This window comes from Castor canadensis, chromosome 7 (genome assembly GCF_047511655.1).
Source record: "Castor canadensis chromosome 7, mCasCan1.hap1v2, whole genome shotgun sequence".
NCBI classification, from domain to species: domain Eukaryota; kingdom Metazoa; phylum Chordata; class Mammalia; order Rodentia; family Castoridae; genus Castor; species Castor canadensis.
The window spans coordinates 160,265,100-160,283,595 of record NC_133392.1 but is presented as its reverse complement, the minus strand read 5'-3'; the positions used below and the strand labels follow the sequence as shown (position 1 = coordinate 160,283,595).

Below are 18,496 nucleotides of genomic sequence, written 5' to 3'. Positions count from 1 at the left end.
TCCACTTTCACTTCTGACCAGGTAGCCTGGCCCCTGCCTGCACCTGGCCATGAGCAGCCTTACCTGGGGACAGCTGTGATGCCCCCAGCACTTAACCTCCTAGAGAAGACAAGGTGACTTTGGGTGGGGGGGAGCTGGCATGGCAGGGCAGGTGGGACAGACACAAACGTGAGAGCTTTGTAATGTTTTTAATCAGCATTTTCCTTCCATTTAAAACCCCAAACTTAGCTACTTAATCAAATGTCATGCTTAAGACACATTTACCTCCTCGGGAGAAAAATGAACAATGGCAGCTCAATTTGGCTTTGGATGGGTTTTAAAAATAGTCCGAGTCTGTGAAGGCCATTAGGTAAATGGCCTCGGAGAGCTTCAAGGAGGACCTCCTGCAGAGTTGGCCAGCTTCTTTGTTGAGAAAATAGGGAAGCAAGAGGTGAGGAGAGCAGTCTGGCTGGTCCCATGGTGGGTCCAGGCAGGGATGTATCCCAGTCAGCGGAGGATTGGCCAGAACCCACACCAAGAGCCGTACTATGCACAGGGGGTACCCCGAGCTGTCTGTGCACGCCAGAGCTGGTAGGTGTGTGTGTGCACATGTGTGCCTCATGTTGCACGTTTGCATGCATGCATGTATGTGCACGTGTGCCTCATGTTGCACGTGTGTGTGCATGCATGTCTGTATGCACACATGTGCACTTGTGTGTGTATATTTGGAGGAATGAGACCACCCTTTCAATTACCACAGGGAGAAAAATGAAGCAGCCAGATGTGTGAGAGCCACCAAGTCCAGGACACCACTGGTCACCTTGTAAAATACAATATGTAAACAAAGGCAATGTTTTGGTAGAAGGATAAAAACAAACTAAATAACAGCAGTGCTTTCTTTGGAGAATTTGAATAGAAGCCATCCCTGGGAAAATTCAGCTACCATACCCCAGGTCCTAATGGTTATTTCTAGTCCAGGTGGGGATAGATAGCATCCACTGTCCCCAAAGATAGAAGAGGCCACAGTGGCCCCGTGTGTGTCACTGTGGTCTCTCGGCTGGGCTCTGGCCTCACTGGGGCACATGGATGCAATTCACGGGGTTTATAAACTTGGATGGGGAACAATGAGACCTTTCTATTGCTCCTCAGTTACACCAGTTACACCAGTTACACCAGTTACAAGCTCCTCAGTTACACTCAGTTACAAGCATGTCCTGTGCGGTGAGTACAGGTAGTAGTCCACAGTGGTCCTGTGTCTGCTAAACACAGGCACCACTGGCATTTTCCTGTGACACCACCATGGGGTGGCTGTAGGTATCTCAAAAAATTGTATTTGCATATCTCATCAAAAGTGTTGTACTTTGGGATTTGCCAGTAGCGTATTTAATGCGTCAATAAAAAGGACATACATTGCTATATCACAAATTTATTTCATTAACTAGCTTTTTTTCGGGTGCTGAGAATAGAACCCGGGGCCTCTCGCATGCTCTACCACTGGGCTACAGCCCAGCTCTGTTTCATCAATCTTTTGATGTTGCTTTTCAATAAATCTTGGGCATTTTAGTCACTGCACTTAACACATTCTGAGAGAAGCCAGTAGTTTTTGCCAAAGCCAAGGCTGCTGAGGGGGTCCTTAGAGGAGACCAGGTCAGGACTGGTCGCCAGCCCACCTGGCCCACAAGCTGTTCAGCCATCTCCCTCAGGACTCCCGTCTGCAGAAAGAACCTTCCTGGTGCAGCACCCCCACCTCACTCCGCTAGGTGGCAGCAGTGAGGGCATCTCCCTTTCTGCTGGGGACCCTGGGTCTGGTTTGTTCTTCCAGGACCTCCCCGTCTTCCTGGCTGCTTCATAGGATCTGCTCCCTCACGTCCTTCAGAATCAGGGCCCTAGGGAAGATGACCCCAGGAATGACCAGGCAGGCAGGGTGCTGACTCACTCTGCTGTCTCTCTGGCCCACGGACTGGTGCTCAGCTCATAATAGTCACACTGTGTGTGAGGCCAGCTCATTGAATCCTCACAAAACCACATCAAAGAAAACAGGAAATCCATTTTATAGATGAGGATACCGAGGGTTGGAGAGGTCATATGTGCCTAGGACCCAAAGTTAGTAAACAGTGGCACCTGGTGTACTCATGCCTAGGTTCTTGCTATCGTGCTTCTCTGCCTCCTGCCACTTCCCTTGGGATCTTGGCCTAGCAATGGTCCCCTCCTCTTGTATTGGGCTGGAGGCCCAAGGGTGAAAGGCCTGCCCAGGAGAGGGCAAGTTCCAAGCTGCACTCCCACTGGTTCTGCCCGCTCCACCCAGGAAGTCCTCACCTGCTCAGTGGTGGGGGGTGAGGATTTCTCCTGGGGGCAGCCCCTGCACAAAGCACTGTGCTTGGAAGGTTCCAGCTGGCCTCTCTCTACCTCTTGGCCCTGGTCTCTGCCTCCAAGCAGGAAGGCTAAGTGCTCAGGGCTGCTTGATTCTGTGCCCCCTGAGCAGCACATAGACTTGGAAGCAGGGCTTTGTCCTAACAGTTACTCAGGGACTCGGTGGCTCTGATGTCGCAGGTCACTTCTCTCAGTGCCTTTCCTTTCCTTTATTCCTGCTTTTGCAAATACAGCTAAGGAGGTAGCGACAGAAGAAACCGTGGGATGGGGAGGGAAAGGATACCCGGTGGAGTTTGGTAGACTAAGGTTCTCTGGAACTCTCTAGTGGCCCTCTAGCCAGGGCCTGGCCCAGCAGCACCTGCCACTGAGCTAGGAGGGCTACAGGACATTCAGAAAGGGACTGCTAGCTAATGGGGCAGAAACGCTGCAACAGAGACACTGTTCCTATCAGGAACGTAGCAATTTCATCCACCAAGGCCCAAGGCTGGGCCCCAAGCTTCTGGAGAAGGAATTCCTGGAGGAGGACCCTCTCCAGCCTCCCTGCGCAACACGCGCCCGGTGGCTCCCGCGGGAGGAAACTTTGTGCAGCTCCGGTTCCCTGCACCCCGCGAATCCTCCCACGGGAACGCCCTAACCCCAGATCAGCCCTCCGGGTCCACTGGGCGCACTTGTACCCGGGTCGGAACCTCTAACTGCTTCGCATGCCATCCGGTTACCGTGGCAACACCATCCGGCGGCGCCCGGCGGTCCAATCCCGAGCCTGAGGCCTCTCTAGAGCCTTTTCTAAGGTGGAGACCGACCGGGACGAGGCCAGGGATAAGGAAGGGGGCGGAACAGGGCCTCACCTACTGTGTCGCCCAAGCCAGGCACAGCACCCTGCGGCGTGTCGGGCCACTGCGAGGCGGGAGGTGGGTGGGAGCCGGCCCGGCCAGGGACTCAGGCTCCCGTTCGAGGGGCGGGGAAGGCGGGTGACGTGAGCTGGGCCAGGCGGGCGGAGTTGGGACCCGCTCGGAGAGGCGGGGGCGAGCGCGCGGAGAGGCAGACGCGCGGAGGGAGGCGGCGGAGCGGCGCGGGAGGCTCTGCGGAGGGCGCGGTGGGCGCGGGCGGCGGGGCCCCGGGATCCCCGCGCGCCTCCTCCGCGCGGCGCCGCCGCCGCGCGTCCCCACGCCCCGCGCTCCACGGCGCCCTCGCCCCGCGCGCCTCCTTTGCCCGCCTCCTGCCATCCTTCGAGCCGCGGCCGTCTGCACAACGAGCGATCAGACGGAGCTCCCGGCAACTTGAGCAGCGCCCATCGGCGCCGGAGCCCGGACCAGAGCCCCTTGATCCGGGAGTGCGTGGAGGAGACCCGCGTCCGCCCGAGGGGCAGTCGTCCAAATTCCCAGGCAACGCCGATCCTCGGCGCGAGGTTCCGGTAGGAGGCAAGAGCCCCACGCCGGGAGACTCGCACGGTGCGCGGCGGCGGCGCCGGCCTCCCTGCCCGCCGCCCCGGAGGGCGAAGGCGCGTGTCCTAGACCCTTGTCGCGCAGCGATAGTTCCGGAGCGCGACCCGCCTGTCGCCGCCTTCTCTGTGTCGCCCGTGGAGGGGGCCTCGAGCCCCGCACCCGGGCCAGGGGATGTGCGCCCCCGAGGGCCGGCCCGCTTGAGCCATGCGCCCCAACGGCGGCGGCGCGCCGGCCGGCATGGAGCCCCGCGCGGCCGCGCTCTGACTCGCTGTGCGCCCCGCGGCCGGCGGGCGGCGGGCGGCGGCGGACCGAGAGCCGGAGACCGGCGCCACGGGACGGAAGCGAGCGGGCGCGGGCGCCGCGCAGATGGCCGGGGCGAGCAAGATCTGAGGCTCCGCTCCCCGAAACGTGACCATGTGGATTCAACAGCTTTTAGGACTCAGGTGAGCGACCCGGTGGCGACGCGGAGTGTGCGGGTGCGTGGGTGCTGGGCTGGGCTGAAGCGGCGCTTTCCCCAATGTTGCAAATAAAGGGACCCCCTCCTTGCTTCCCGAAAGCTGCCAGCGGGGTGCATCGGAGCCCCGCGGCCCCGCGTTAGCGGCTGTTCTCCTGAGCTCCGTGCGTCTGGGGTCGCGGCAGGGCGCTCGCCCCAGCAACCTGGGCAGAGGGGCTGGCCGGGCGCACCCGCAGCTCCCGGCGGCGCCAGCAGCGCAGTGTCCTGGCCGGCGGCCCCGGCGCGCCTCCTCCCGAGAGCCCAGGGTGAGTCGCGGGCCGTTGGGCGCGGCGGGCGCGGGGGCCAGGGCTGCCGGGGGAGGACCGAGCCCCCGGCTCCAGGAGCGAGCTGTGCAGGTGGAGTTGGAGGAAACCAGAACCACAAAGCCACGCCGCTCAGCCGCCCTTCTTTCACTTCCTTGGGGCTCCAGGACTAAATAAATAGGAGCCTCTTGGTTGCAAGCTGCCGACCCAGCTGCTTTCTGGTGACCTCCCGGCCCGACTGTGAACACACCAGGCAGGAAGCTGGGGCTGGAGAGCTTGGGCTCTGGGGGAGCGCCGGCTGCAACCCCCCTAGCGCCACTCGCACACACGCGTGGGCGCGCCCCGGGACTTGTCTACGTCCTGAACTCCAGGGCCAGCTGGAACTGGAGCCCAGCTCCCATGGTAGTGGTGGTATCCATAAAGACCCTTCTGCAAACTTTGCCCACCCACTGGGACAGTCTGGCTTCTCCAGCTCCTGCCTTGGGTGACCTAGGGTCCACCAGGACACAGTTGCCCCTTCTGCTGAGCAGGCTGCTTCCTAGCCTTCGCCTTCCACCGGCTCCCTTCCCCCGTCCCTCCTCCCGGAGCTGGTGCGTTTGGGTCGGGGTTGGAACCCAGGCGGGGAGGAGGTAGGTGGAGGCGGAGATAGCTTGCTTGTGGTTCTCAACTTTGTCCACTGGGATGCACTGCGCTCCCGCGTTGGGGACATTAGGGGTCTGTAGTTGCTAGAGGAGGACTCAGCCGCCCCCATCCGGGCTTAAAGCTGGGGGCAGTGGGGGGAAGGGAGGGAGGACCAAGAGCGCGTGCTGATTTTGAAAAATTACTGGCATGCCAAGTGTTTTCTAGCTACCCTTAATTTATGAGGTTTATCACTTAGGGGTGAATTCTGTTTAATACGCTGAGTGGAAATTGTCAAATGTTGTCAAATGTTATTATTGGCATTCCTTCTCCTGGTGGTGGGGCTTGTTTGCTGCTGTGGGCTTTAAGAGGTTAATCACGAAACCATCCTGTTCTGTGTTGGATATTGGCTGGGCCAGAATTGATGATCAGTGTGCTCCGGCAAGATAAGGTTTAGGCTGGGCAATTCTGGGGTGCAGGCAAAAGGGAGCAAGGACAGCTTTCCCGGAATGACCCTGATCCAGGTGCCCTGTCTGCCTGCTGTCCCCTCTTGTGCTCTGGATTGTCCCACAGTGCAGCCAGACCCCCGGGTCTTATGAATGACCAAATGGGTCCCCACCCTGTCCAGCAGCCACCTTCAGCTCCTAGATGCTTCTTGAGCTGCTGTCTAGCATTTGTTTGCTGGTGGCAACTGATTTGAACAGACATTTCTTTTTATTGCTAAGTTGCTAGATTGAAAGATTAGTACATTTGATAAGGGGAGAAAAGAGCAAATATCAAGGAAAGAAACCTCTCTACAGCTCAGAATTCAACATCGTCCCTCTTAAAGCATCCCCATGTGAGAGCATAGGATTTTGTTGGTGATTTTGAAGTTTGACCTTTGTTTTTTTTTTTTCTTCTTCTTTCTTTCTCTCTCTCTCTCTCTGTTAGCATAAGAGATTTTCTGAAAATGTGCCTCTAAAGACAGCTGTCATTTTTAGGGATCCCGATGGGCATGCTCTGTCCTGTCTGTTAGTTCTGTCTCCTGGCCAGGGTACGAGGCCTGAATCCAGAGGGCTGGGTGGTTTTGCCTATCTCTGGGTACACAGAGATACCCCTTTTCTTTCAAGAAGCCCTTAGCTTGCAAGGCCCTCCATGGCTCCCCAGGTGAGCACTGGGCATCTGGCTGCCAAGCTTGGAGCCTGGTTAGTACAGGTAGACACTGAGCCTCCAGCCAAGGTGACAGAGTAGTTAGTGCTGGCTCTTCCAGGGGGAGAGGCACCATGCAAGCCGAGGGGAGGAGGGGGCTTCTTGGCTCCCACACGAAGCCTGGGCTTGGTTATTTTCTTCTTTGTTGGAACTGAGCTGTACACGGTGCCTTGGCTTTTTAGGAGGGAGAAACAGATGGAGTCTTATCGATCTGCTGTATGTCTTTTTCTTTTTTTGGGGAGGGGGTGGCGGTAGTTGTAGCAAAGCTCTAAAGCTTCGCCCATCAGCACAGAGAAAGGGAGTCCTTGAAGGAGACGGGGCTTGCGGAGGAGCCAGAGTCAGGGGCAGCTTGGAAGGTGTGCTTACTCAGCAGGCAGCCAGGAGTTCTGAGTTCAGCTGCCTGGTAGCCAGTTGCCTCGGAGGCTGCAGACCTCATCAGGGGCTCTGAGCACTCACCCAAGGTTTTTGCTGGCTGTGCTCCAGACCACCATCCCTAGCAAGTGGCCACAGGCTCCTTCCCAGGCCCCTTTCCTCACGTTCACTCCTTTTCTCCCACCCGAGGTTCCAGCGCCCCTCCTATTTTGAGAGACCCTGGGTATGTGTAATGGCTTAATTCACAGTTTCTTCAGCCCTTGCTGTGTGTGCTGTATCGTGTCTGGGTCTCGCGGCAAGGATCCAAGGTTGGCTGTCACCATCACCTCTGTAGTCCCCCAGCAGCTGGGGCTGCACAGTCACGTTGTAGTGGATGAAGGCAAACACTCTGTCCACACACACTGGGCTCCTGGTGAATCCTGGCTCACTCTGATTTCCAGCTGCTGCTACATTGACTGCAACTGGAATTCATCTCGTGTCAGAGGCGGTGATACCCATGCTTGGTGATAATGCTCCTATAAACTGCAAATTCAGGAGGCAGCTCAAAGCGTTCAGCACACTGGCACGGCCCCTCCCTCCTGCTCAGCTCCCTGCCTTGGACATCCGGGCCCAGTGGAGGAGTAGGTGGTGGTCCCCGGCTTGACTCCTCTGTACACTTTGGTCTCCTGCTTCCTTCTCTTCTGTGCCTTGGAGAGGGAAGCAGGGCACGCAGTATACAGACTGAGACAGCTCACGCCTCCCTGAGGTGTCTGTCTCCTGGTCCCTGAAGAAGGGACAGCTTGTTTCCCCGTCTTGTGCACCTGCACCCTTGAAGCAGGGGTTACTCAGGGGGAGACTTGTGCCCCACCCCAGCTTCATCAGCCCCTCCCATCCCGACACAGGCAAGGTGCTTAGCAGCTGTGGCTCTGTGTGCTTCCTGGGTTCTGCTTTTCCCTGAGTGTTTCATAGGAAAACCACAAGACACGTGGATGTGTGGATGGAAGCTGCTTCCAGGGTCCTGAAGAAGAGGGTGTGCACAGAGCCCCGACCCGCAACACAGAGCCTCCAAAGCCGGGGCTCCTCTCTGAGGGTTACGTGGGAGTCATCTGCTTCAAACTCGGAGCTGCCAGGTTTTCTTCAAAGGGTTACAAGTCAGTAGAGACCAAATTGATGTAAAGATTAGCTTGGAAAGCCAAATATATCCTTGATCTAGATTTCTGTGTTTGAAGTCTGGTTTGAGAGTGTTTCTCCTGCCTCATGCTAGTCAGACTGGAGGGGGAGGTGGAGTGGGGGCTTCTGGGACCAGAGCAGACAGACGGGGCACTGCTCCTTCCCTGAGACCCCTTCCAGGAATTCCAAGGGACTGGTGACTCATGTGTTCGAGAGTGGGGAGCGGTGGTTACATAACTCAGATTAACTCAGTTAATCTGCCTTGAGTAGCAAGGCAGGCCAGTGTGTGCCCATGTCAGAGCTTGGGGGACGATGGGGGTGTACCTGGGTCTCCTGATTCTGTCCCCATAGAGGTCGTCTGCCAGGGGAGGACTGGGTGCTCTGGTCTCTCACCAGGGCAGCGCTCTCTACCCCAGTAGACGCCATCTGTAACGTAGGGGGCTCCTCCAGTGCTAGACCCCAAAGCCTCTGAGGACAGAGGGGAGGCCTGTCTCCTGCTGGGGCTGTTCATGGCTGCCTAATTGCAAGCGGATGGCCTGAGTTAATTGGGCCAAGCAGGTGCAGGGGAGAGGCTGGAGAGCTGGGCTGGCTCCCTTGCCTCTCTCGTTGCCAAGTGTGCCCTGTGGCCGGGGAGGCCAGAATGCCTCCTACCTTTGTCCGAGGAATCTGAAGAAGTGATGAGATTTTCTAGAGTGACCAGAGAGCCCAGTGGTTGGAAATCACATGCCTGCAAGGAACAGAAATTCCTGCCACTGGCCCTGGGGCCCACAGGGAAGGGGGAAGAGAGAGTCAGACTATTGTGTGCATTTGCATCTAAGGCACTGTCCCATTCTTTAGCCATCCGCTACATCCCCAAAATTTTGGGGACACAGTTTAACTGCCCTGAACCTCAAATCATTCATCTGTCACCTATGCCTTCCCCACTTGCCCGGATTATACCCACTGTGTGTGCACTGGGACCTCCTCTGGAGGTCACACTTGGCTTCAGGGTCTGGACAAGGAAGGCTGGTGGATCGCACCCCTCCACCACCCGACCTTCCTAGTACGCTGGCCTCTTGGGCAGTTGCTTGAGGCCATGGCCCCTGGTGCTTTGCTCCTGCTGTCCCTGGCCTACCCCACTGCTCCTTAGCCCTGCCTGTGTGTGTCCTTGGGTGCTGCTGGAAGGGGGCAGCACAGCCATGGAAATGCTGGGTGTCTGTCGGGTATACTCAGTCATCCCTGTGTATGGGCTTCTGTTTTACATAGGGGAGGAACCCAGGGTCTGTGGGCTGAGAGTCCCCAAGGATGAACAAGGATTGTCTCACTCCTCCTCTCTTCTTAAGAAGATGGCCTGGCACACAGTAGATGTTCAGGAAATGTCTGTGCCTGAGTGAGTGTGTCAGCATGGCACAGTGCCCCTCCAACATTTGTGCCTGTTCCCCCCCAACTCAGCTTTGAAATCCAGGAAAGAATTTCCAGCCTTAGGCTTAGGAGCTCTCCTGCCCTAGACAGATACTACTTCTTCAACCTGGCTTACTGGAGCTCACACTTCCACCATTAGAAATTCACTCCTTTGGCTTGAGCCTTTTGTCATCATTGGAACACAGCCATGCTCAGCAAAAATAGTACCACCATGCCCTTTTGGTCGTTGGCAGTTTAGTACCAGATTTTAATGGTCTGGGAGAAAGAGCAGGTGCAGACGGAAGGGAACACAGGGTAGCAGTGGGGTACAGTGGGGATATTGCCACCAGGGACAGAAGGTAGTCCACCAGGGGAGAGAAGCTTCTGGTCAGATGGGCGTCCCTGGGCAGGGGCGAGGCTGAGAGGTCATTCTAATGATGTGGACTAATGGGTAAACGTGCACCCGAGACACCCCACAGAAGGGTTGTGAGTTTGGATCACACCGCTGCTGTTGTCTTTTGCCACATGGGGAAGATGCCAGTCTCTGTGGCCACTCACTCCTCCACTCTCCCATTCAATCCTTGGGCGCCAGTAAAGCCAGATCATGGTCTGACCCACAAAGGAGTAGGTTTCTGCCCTCAGACTTTACAGACCAACAATGGAGGAGAACAAGAATAAACCTTTGCCATTCTTAGCACTTTGCCCAGTACACGTGGAACATGGCCACATTTGCAGTAACCACTTTACAACAGAGATAGAAGCAATTTTAATAATGTATAATTTAACCCAATCTATTCAAAATATTGTCATCCCAACATGAATCAACATAAAATGGTAGCAGTGACACGGACCTTCCTTGGACTCTGCACTAAGCCAGGTGTGGGATTAATTCCTACAAAAATGTCATCAGAGCCTGTCACCCCACCTCCAAGCCTGTCTCTAGCCCACTGCTGTTTCCACATAGGTTCCATGGAGGCCAGCCTGGGCTGCATCCCCTCAGCCTCCAGGGACATCTGCTGAGCTCCAGCTGTGGCTAGGCCAAGGCAACCCAGAGTAGCGTGGTTATGGAGACACCGCTGCTATCTTTAGGGTCCACTCTCAGAGAAAGAGACAGCTGGGCTGCTGGGCCTTCACATCCACCGGGCGCCTCTCATACTGGTTTATTCTGTATTGATCATAGTGCTTTGGGGACTGAGGTGTCTGCTGGCTTGTCACAGTGGCCACAGGTCTCCTGAGGTCAAGGTGGTAAGGTCGGTTGATTAGAGATCAGACCAGCAAGCGAAAAGACAGCACAGAGGCCAGTGGGAGAGCTGGCCTCCTGTAGGAATTGTCTATAATGTCCAGACCAAGTGACCAGGCCAGCACCAGCCAGGACAGTGCAGCTCCTGCAGGATATCTGGGCTGCCCCCTCCTTCTCGAGCCACAGGCTGAGTGGACCCACCTGGTCCTGTGCCCTGCACCCAGCAACTACCACAGATGCTCAGAGGCTCCTGCTACATGGGCCCCATGGAGGAGGAGTGATGGGGAATGGCCAAGCATATCTGAGTGAAAACTCTTGAGAAAGTTGTACCACAAATTTGTGTGTGTGGTTGTGTGCATTTGTGTGTGTTGTGTAGTTGCACATTGTGTGTGGGAAATATGGGGTGTGGTGTATGATGTTTGGGTTGTGAGGTATGTGTAAAGGAGTTTGGGGGCCTTGTGTATTGGGGTATTTATTTATTTTAGGAGGAATTACTGGGATTTGAACTCAGGGCTTTGTGCTTGGTAGGCAGGTGCTCTACCACTTGGGCCACACTTCTAAATGTTTTTACTCTGGTTATTTTGAAGATGGGGCCTCACTTTTTGTCTGGGCCGGCTTGAACCATGATTCTCCTATTTACATTTCTCAAAGTCACTGTGATGACAGCTGTGTGTCACCATCCCCAGCCTTTATCCATTGAGATGGGGTCTCACAAACATTTTTTCATCCAGGCTGGCCTGGAACAACAATCCTCCTGATCTCAGTCTTCCGCATAGTTTGGGGTGACAGGTGTACCCCACCACGTCCAGCCATTGGTTGAGATGGGGATCTCATGAAGTATTTTCCTGGGCGTGACCATAACTACCACCCTCCTGATCTCAGCTTCCCAAGGAGCTAGGATTAAAGGTGTGAACACTGGAGCCCAGCTCAGAGCATTTATTATAGGAGCTCCATCACTGGGTAAAGAACCAATTTTAACCCTCTCCACCCTCCAGAAAGGGAACTTGCTCTGTCCCTCAGGACTGAGAGTGAGAATGGGTAGAGCCTGGTGCAGCTGAGGGCTCTGGGTCCCACTCCAAGCAGACTGATGGGGGCTGCTCTCTGGCACCAGGCAGTAGGGTGGCTCAGATGGGTGGTGACTTGGAGACAGGGCTCTTGCACAGTGGAGCCCCAAGATGTGCAAGGCTCACCCCAGGCCCAGCTTCCAGGCATGGAACTGGATATGTGAAATGAAGCAGGAGAATAAGAAATGCCTCTGTGTTTCTGAATGTGATGACTTGGCTGTGTCCCCAGTGGTCATTTGTGGCCACCCTCCCTCAAGTATTAGAGAACTGTGCTGTGGAACAATTGCACAGTTTGGAGCACTATCTAAATTAAACAGCAAAGTCTGTGTTCTGAGATAGTTCCCAAAGTGATCTGGCTTAAATTACTTTTAATGCACTTGACTTAGTTAAGCAGGGCACAGATTCCCTTAAATTCAGTTTCAGACTCTTAAATTCAAACTGGTGGAACTCTAGAGTGACAGAATAGCAGATCAAGTGGCTTTGTCTGGCCAACCCCAATGCTGTAGCCTCATCTAAATACATATGGCTTCTCAGCTCGGCCTCTGATTCTAGCAAAAGAAGGCAAGAAAGGCAGCCAGACACTATGACCCTGGGAGCAGGGTCTCACGGGAAAAAATGGGTTCAGATTGATCTACGAGCCCTACACAAGGATTCTGTAGGACATATTCGTGCTGTTTCTTAGAATTCCTGGTCTTGAGAAAGGTTTAGGCTAGAGGAAGAGAAAATGCCAGTGGAGAAAGGCTGGTATCAGGAAAGCACTATTGAAAATTAATGTTTTCAAATCATTTTATGAATCTGGTATTGCTTTGATATCAAAGTTAAACAAAGCACTCACACAACAGACCAGTATTATTCCTGAAAATAGACAAAATATTCTTTACAAAATATTAGTAAATAGGACTCAGCAGCATGTGAAAAGAAGAATCCACCATGGCCAAGGGAGATTTGTTGTGTGAATGTAAGGATGGTTTAATATTTGAAACCCACCCAGTGCAGCTAGCCTGTGAAAAAGCTAAAGAAAACAAATCACTCAGAGCTGTATCAATGGAGGCAGAAGGCTCACTCAGCACTTGCTCAGGACAGCTCTGCATAGAACAGGAGTAGACCTGGACAGGAGGCCTATATGAACCTGCAACCCACATCACTGTGACAGTGAGAACCTGGATGCATGTCCTCTGCGACCAGGAGCAGGTGAAGGGCGTCCACTTGCATCACTCCTCATCCGCACAATGGCAGAAGTTCTGGCCACTGAGATACAGGAAGGAAAGGAAAGGAAAGGCAAACAGAAAGAAAAAACAAAACAAAACGGAAAAACAGTTGCCCTTTTTTGCAATGATACAATTGCCTCTGTAAAAACACCACGTAACTAATAAAAGAAATCCTGGAACTTTAAGTGAATTCAGCAAGGCCACAGGATATAAGGTAAATATACAAAATCCATTGTATTTCTGTCTACTAACAATCAACACATGGACACTGAAATTGAAAATCAGCACTGTGTTAGTTTTCCATCTGTCACAAATTCCTGAGATAATCAACTGAAAAGGAGGAAAGGTTTATTTTGGCTCGTGGTTTCAGAGATTTCCATTTATGCTCTCTTTACTCTGTGGCTTTGGGCCAGTGGTGACAGGAGTGTGTGGCAGAGGAGTCTGTTCACCTTATGGCAGCCAGGAAGCAAAGACACTGACAGGAAGGGCCTGGGATCCCAAGAGCCCCTTCAAGGGCATGCCCCCCAATGACCTCACTTCCTTTTACTAGGTCCCACCTCTCAACAGTGCCACAGCCTGGCAACTAAGCCTTCAGCAGGTGGCCTTTGAGGGAAATTCAAGACCTAAACTATAGCAAAAGCTCACACATGAAATATTTAGGTGTAAATCTAATAAAATAAAACCCCATGCTGACAGTTTACGTGCTCACAACCACACAGTGTTGATAGAAGAATTCAAAGCAGATTCCAGCAGATGGAAACCATGTTCAAGGACTAGAAAACTCAGCACAAGGAAAAGTCAGTTGTCCTGAATTGAAAGAGTTAATCGCTCACCAAAATGCCGGCAAGTATCGTACACAAATAGCACACCGTCATACTAGAATTAATAGGTAAAGGCAAAGGACCTACGCTAATTGTCATTAGGTGTGCTATACATCAACAGCAAGCAAGACTGTATGACCTGTGAGGGGACAGACACGTGGATGAGTGCAGCAGAAAGGGGATCCAGAGCTGACCCCACAGACACACCCAGCTGAGTTTTAACAAAAGGGCTAATTCAGTCTACGGAAGACAGCCTTTTCAACAAACGGGGCTGGAGCCAGCGGACATCCACAGCCAAAAAGAGAAAGGTAACACACCTAACTTAAGTCTTACAAGTTACTCAAAAATTAACTCAAAATGTATCAGACATGTAAAATGGAAAGCTACGTACTTTTAGATAAGAATAGGAGAAAATCTTCACATAAAGTTTTTTAGACCTGATGTCAAAAACATGATTCGTCCAGGGGGAAATGGATGGACGGCCTCACCAGAACTTCCACATTTGTCCTGTAAGACTGTCTTAGGTTGAGAAGACAGGCCACAGAGTGGGAGACGATATTTTCCAAGCACACATTAGACAAAGGATTGATATCTAGAATACATAAAAGTCTCTTGAGCCTCAAGCAACCCCATTAGAATTGGCAGAAGGCGTGGAGGAGCATTCACAGAGGGACAGGTGGATGACAGACACAAGCTCCCAAGAGGATATCCAGCACCATCAGCATTACAGAAATGGAGTTGAAACCAGGTGGACCTCAGGACCCACCCATCAGGATGGCTAAAGCAAGAAATCCTGACAACGCCTGATGCTGGCTGGGATACAAACAGACCAGACACTGGCACCTGGCCCAGGGGAAGACAAAATGCTCCCTACCTACCCTGCCATCCAACTGAGTGGTTCACTTCTTGTTCTGTACGTGAGGGAAACGAACGTCTGTTCCACAGACACGTATACACCGTTGTGTGCAGCAGCTTTGTGTGCAATAGCTGCAGGCTGGAAGCACCCAGATGTCTTTCCGGTGGTGAGTGGTTGAACAAATGGCCTCCCCATACCGTCCAAAGGTGCTCAGGCAGAAAATGCAAGACTCACTGACACTCCCAAGGGAGTGATGCCAAGTAGGGGAAAAGCCACTCTTCCCCAAATGTCACATACTGTGTGATGATTCCCTAGCATGAAATGACAAAACGACAGGAATGGGGAATGGGCTTGCTAAAGAGGAGATGGACGGGGAGTAGGAAGGGGCAAGGGAGGAAGAAGGCGAACATTTTAGACAATGGAAGGAGATCCTGGCGACGGAGATGTCTGTTACTACCCTGACTTCATTCTTTACTGCAGTTTTGCAAGATGTGCTCATGAGGGGAAGCTGGGTGAGGGACACGCGGGATGTCACTGTGTTACGTCTGACAATGCCTGCGCATCTACAGTTAAAACAAGGCGCTTAATTGAGGCAAACAAACTGGAACTCTCTCTCCATCTGTGGAAGATTAGCACCTACTGCTTGTGTTTGGTGTGCACACGTGTTTAACGTCTTTGGGAACACAGACCGACGCTGGATGGCGGTCGGGAAGGAGGAAGATGCTTCTTCTGTTACAAAACTTGCTTCAGGATATTAGCAGTAACATCAGGCAATGTGCGTCTGTCCCCAACGTGGTGATCAGTGTGCAGGACACAGGGTGCGAGCCTGTGTCCTGCTGATTTTGATATGCTCAGTCAGTGACAGTAATAAATGGCCTGGTGCATAATTACGGATCAGAAGAGCTGTCCAGATCCTTACGTAAACCAGGTCAGCTCTGAAAATGGAGCAGCCTTTTTGGGGTCAGCCCCACTTTCTATGCTGGCTCCAGGGCACTTGGAGACCAGGCTCAGGGGATTTGAAGTCAAACACAAAAACAGTCAGTGTCTCGTTTCTGGTTCAGTGAGATGGAGCTGCAGGTGTGCTGAGGCTCAGGCTAGGTGTGGCTGTGCTCCTGGCCTGCATTTTGGTCCTGATGATAAAAGAACTGGGGTGTGTGTGGGTGTGGGTGTGAGGGGCACCCCGCCAGCTCTTGCTGAATGAAGTTGGGTGACGCATGGAAGCTCAGTCTGGGAGTCGGCTGTGAGCTTCTGTGATCTCATCTGATACACCTGGCAGCAACTATCCTATCTGTTCCCAAATCCAGACAGGAAGAACTGAAACTAACACTGCTTCCAGGCCCTCTGTAGCCTTGGCTTTGTGCCACATGCTTCAACCACACTGACCTGTCCGCTTAGTCTACATCAGCTCAACTTGGCCTCATGACCCTCACGCAAGGCAGGAATTGCCACCCTCATTCTACCCTACATTCAAGAAACTGTCACTAAGAGGTTAAATAATTTGCCCAAGGTCACCCAGCCAGCTAGTGGGAAAGCTGGCTTTGAACCTAAGTTTTGAGAACTCCACTCTTTTCCCAGTGTCCCCTGTGGTTTTTGAGTTATGCATTGCCCCGTTGGGAAAAATTAAACAAAATTTTAAAAAAATAGAAGAAGAGGTCCCAGCTGCTGTGGGGACGTCTCGGAGCCTCACAGATTTCACTGTGGATTCAGCTGGTGCTGGATTCTAGAGAAAGGTTTCTGGTCAACATGAGAGATGCTTTTGTAGCAATGAATTAATGAAATTTTTTGAAGGCGTGGCAACACTCCTGTGACACAGATACTGCTGTTCAGTCGACTTATTAAGGTAGACATGCCACCAAACCCAGGGAGGCTCCTCTTGAGACACTCAAGAAGTCCAGCTGTGGGAGTGAGCGAACGGTCGCAGGGAGCACAGAGCTCAGCCCACGCAGCCCTGGCAGGATAGCCGGCCCTCCTCCCTGCAAATCTCTCTCTCTCTCTCTCTCTCTCTCTATGTGTTTTGAAGTACAGTTAGAGTATCGTGAAATTTGGCTGTCTCTTTTTTTTCTTTGTTTTTTCCCCTCATACAGGGTTTGAACCCAGGGCCTTGCACTTGCTGGGTATGTGCTCTGCCACTTGAGCCACACTCCAAGCCCTTTTTTGCTGTGGTATTTTTTAGGTAGGGTCTGTTATTTTTGCTCAGATGGTGATCCTCCTGCCTATGCCTCTGGTTTAGCTGAGATTACAGGTGTGAGCCACTATGCCTGGCCAAATTTAGCCGTCTTAAGTAAACAATTCAACAAATTCCTAAGTTTACTCTTTGGTGCACCTGTCGCTGCACCCAATACAGAGCACCTCCAGTCCCCAACCCTTGCTGCTCAGGTTATCTCCATCCATCCAGCTGGCTTCTGCAGCCTCTGACCTGGCTTCGTCTCCTGGACTTACCTGTGCCAGCAAGTCCCACAGACTGGACCCTGCTATATGTGGTCTTCCCTCCTTTGCTCTGCAAAGCCTCAGGGGCTAGAAGTCTATTTTTTGTCTCTGGGGAGTGCTCTGTTTCTGAAGGGGCCACAGTGTTTGTCCTATTGATGGATTTTGGGGTTGTTTCCACTTGGGGCTAATCAGACAGTGTTATCAAAACACCTGCTCGCATGCCCGTGCATGCTGTTGTCTTTCCTGGCCTCTCATTGCCCTTCATAACCATGGACAGACAGACAGATGGGGAGGCCTTGGCATCCTGGCAAGCTCCTTGTGCTGGATGAGGTTGATGGAGATGCAGGGGCCAGCTCTCCCTCCCTCTGCCTCTAGTCGGGGTCGGCTCCTTCCCTGTGCTCTGAGGAGCAGACTCATCACCCAGAGACTGTGTTTATTTGTTTGGTTGTCATTCATTAGCATTTATTGGATGTCATGCATGGCCCACCACCATACAGTGTTTGGGTGACAAAGAGACAAAGGCAAAATTTTCCATTCTTCCTCGGTTGAGAGACACCGAGGAAGGAAGGGCGCCTTGCCAGTTGGTGCCTGGAGCTGCAGGGGAGGTGGCAGGGGGTGTCTGCAGGGACCCAAGGTGTGCACCCAAGGTGCACAGGGGCGGCATGGACTGCGGTGTCCAGGGAGTGTCTCAGACCCTGTGCTTTCCTGCAAGGCCTCTTGGGCCGCCTGGCATGGAGCATCTCAGTGCAGGGCTGTAGGGCATCACCTCAGCAGAGAGAGGCCTCAGGGTCCCAAGCACAGGACAGAGCTCTCCATGAGCCTGGGAAGCCCCGGCCTCTGCTGCTTCGGCATTGCCTCAGCTCCAGGAAGTTCACTGCTCTTCCACACTGGCCATGACCAGAGACAGGGCAGTCCTGGTGGGATCTGGGAACTTCTCTTTTTTGGCAGTCCTGGGTTTGAATTTAGGACCTCACACTTGCAAGCCAGATGCTGTACCGCTTGTGCTACTCCCCCAGCCTTTTTTGCTTTAGTTATTTTTTGGATAGGGGCTTTCATTTTCCTAGCTGGACTACACAGTGATCCTCCTTCCTATGCCTCCCATATAGCTGGAATGACAGCTATGTGACTATAACTCCTGGCTTGTTTGTTGAGTGATGTCTTGCAAAGTTTTTGCCTCGGCTCACCTCAAGCTGCAATCCCTCCGGTTTCCACCTCCTGAGTAGCTGGAATTACAGGCATGAGCCATCACTTCCTGGCTCAGAACATAGTCCTTCCAGGGCTGGTCCCAAGTGTGGGAACACAGGTCAGATCCCAGACTGGCCCTACAGGATGTTTACTGCCAGGTGTCGCCTTGTCAGCTGGGTCAAACGGGCTCCCCAGGTCCGGGGGAAGGGAAGGCCAGGAGCTCTCCAGCCGTGACTCATGTGCTTTGCTGGGCAGCCACCTCCTCTAGCACTGTGTGGAACAGGATTCTGAGAGAAGGAAAAGTGTGTAAACTGTCACATCCAGGCTGGATAGACGATGGGGGCGTGGTGACCAGAGTTGGCCTTTCCCTCTCCAGGACAGCGAAGGGCTGAGCCTCGGCACGGAGGTGTGTATAGGGGTGCTCTGGTGACCATGTGCCAA

At 53.3% G+C, this 18,496-nt stretch overlaps 1 protein-coding gene across 1 annotated transcript in view; it reads left to right on the top strand.

The window, feature by feature from the left end:
• Window positions 1-4,105: 4,105 nt before the first annotated feature.
• The window catches only part of Ajap1 (adherens junctions associated protein 1), a 122,858-nt gene continuing 108,467 nt past the window's right edge, over window positions 4,106-18,496 (top strand). The window contains exon 1 of the mRNA XM_074081521.1: window positions 4,106-4,234. Coding sequence (XP_073937622.1) covers window positions 4,206-4,234 — 29 coding nt within the window. The 5' untranslated portion in view covers window positions 4,106-4,205. The remainder of the gene's footprint in view (window positions 4,235-18,496) is intronic.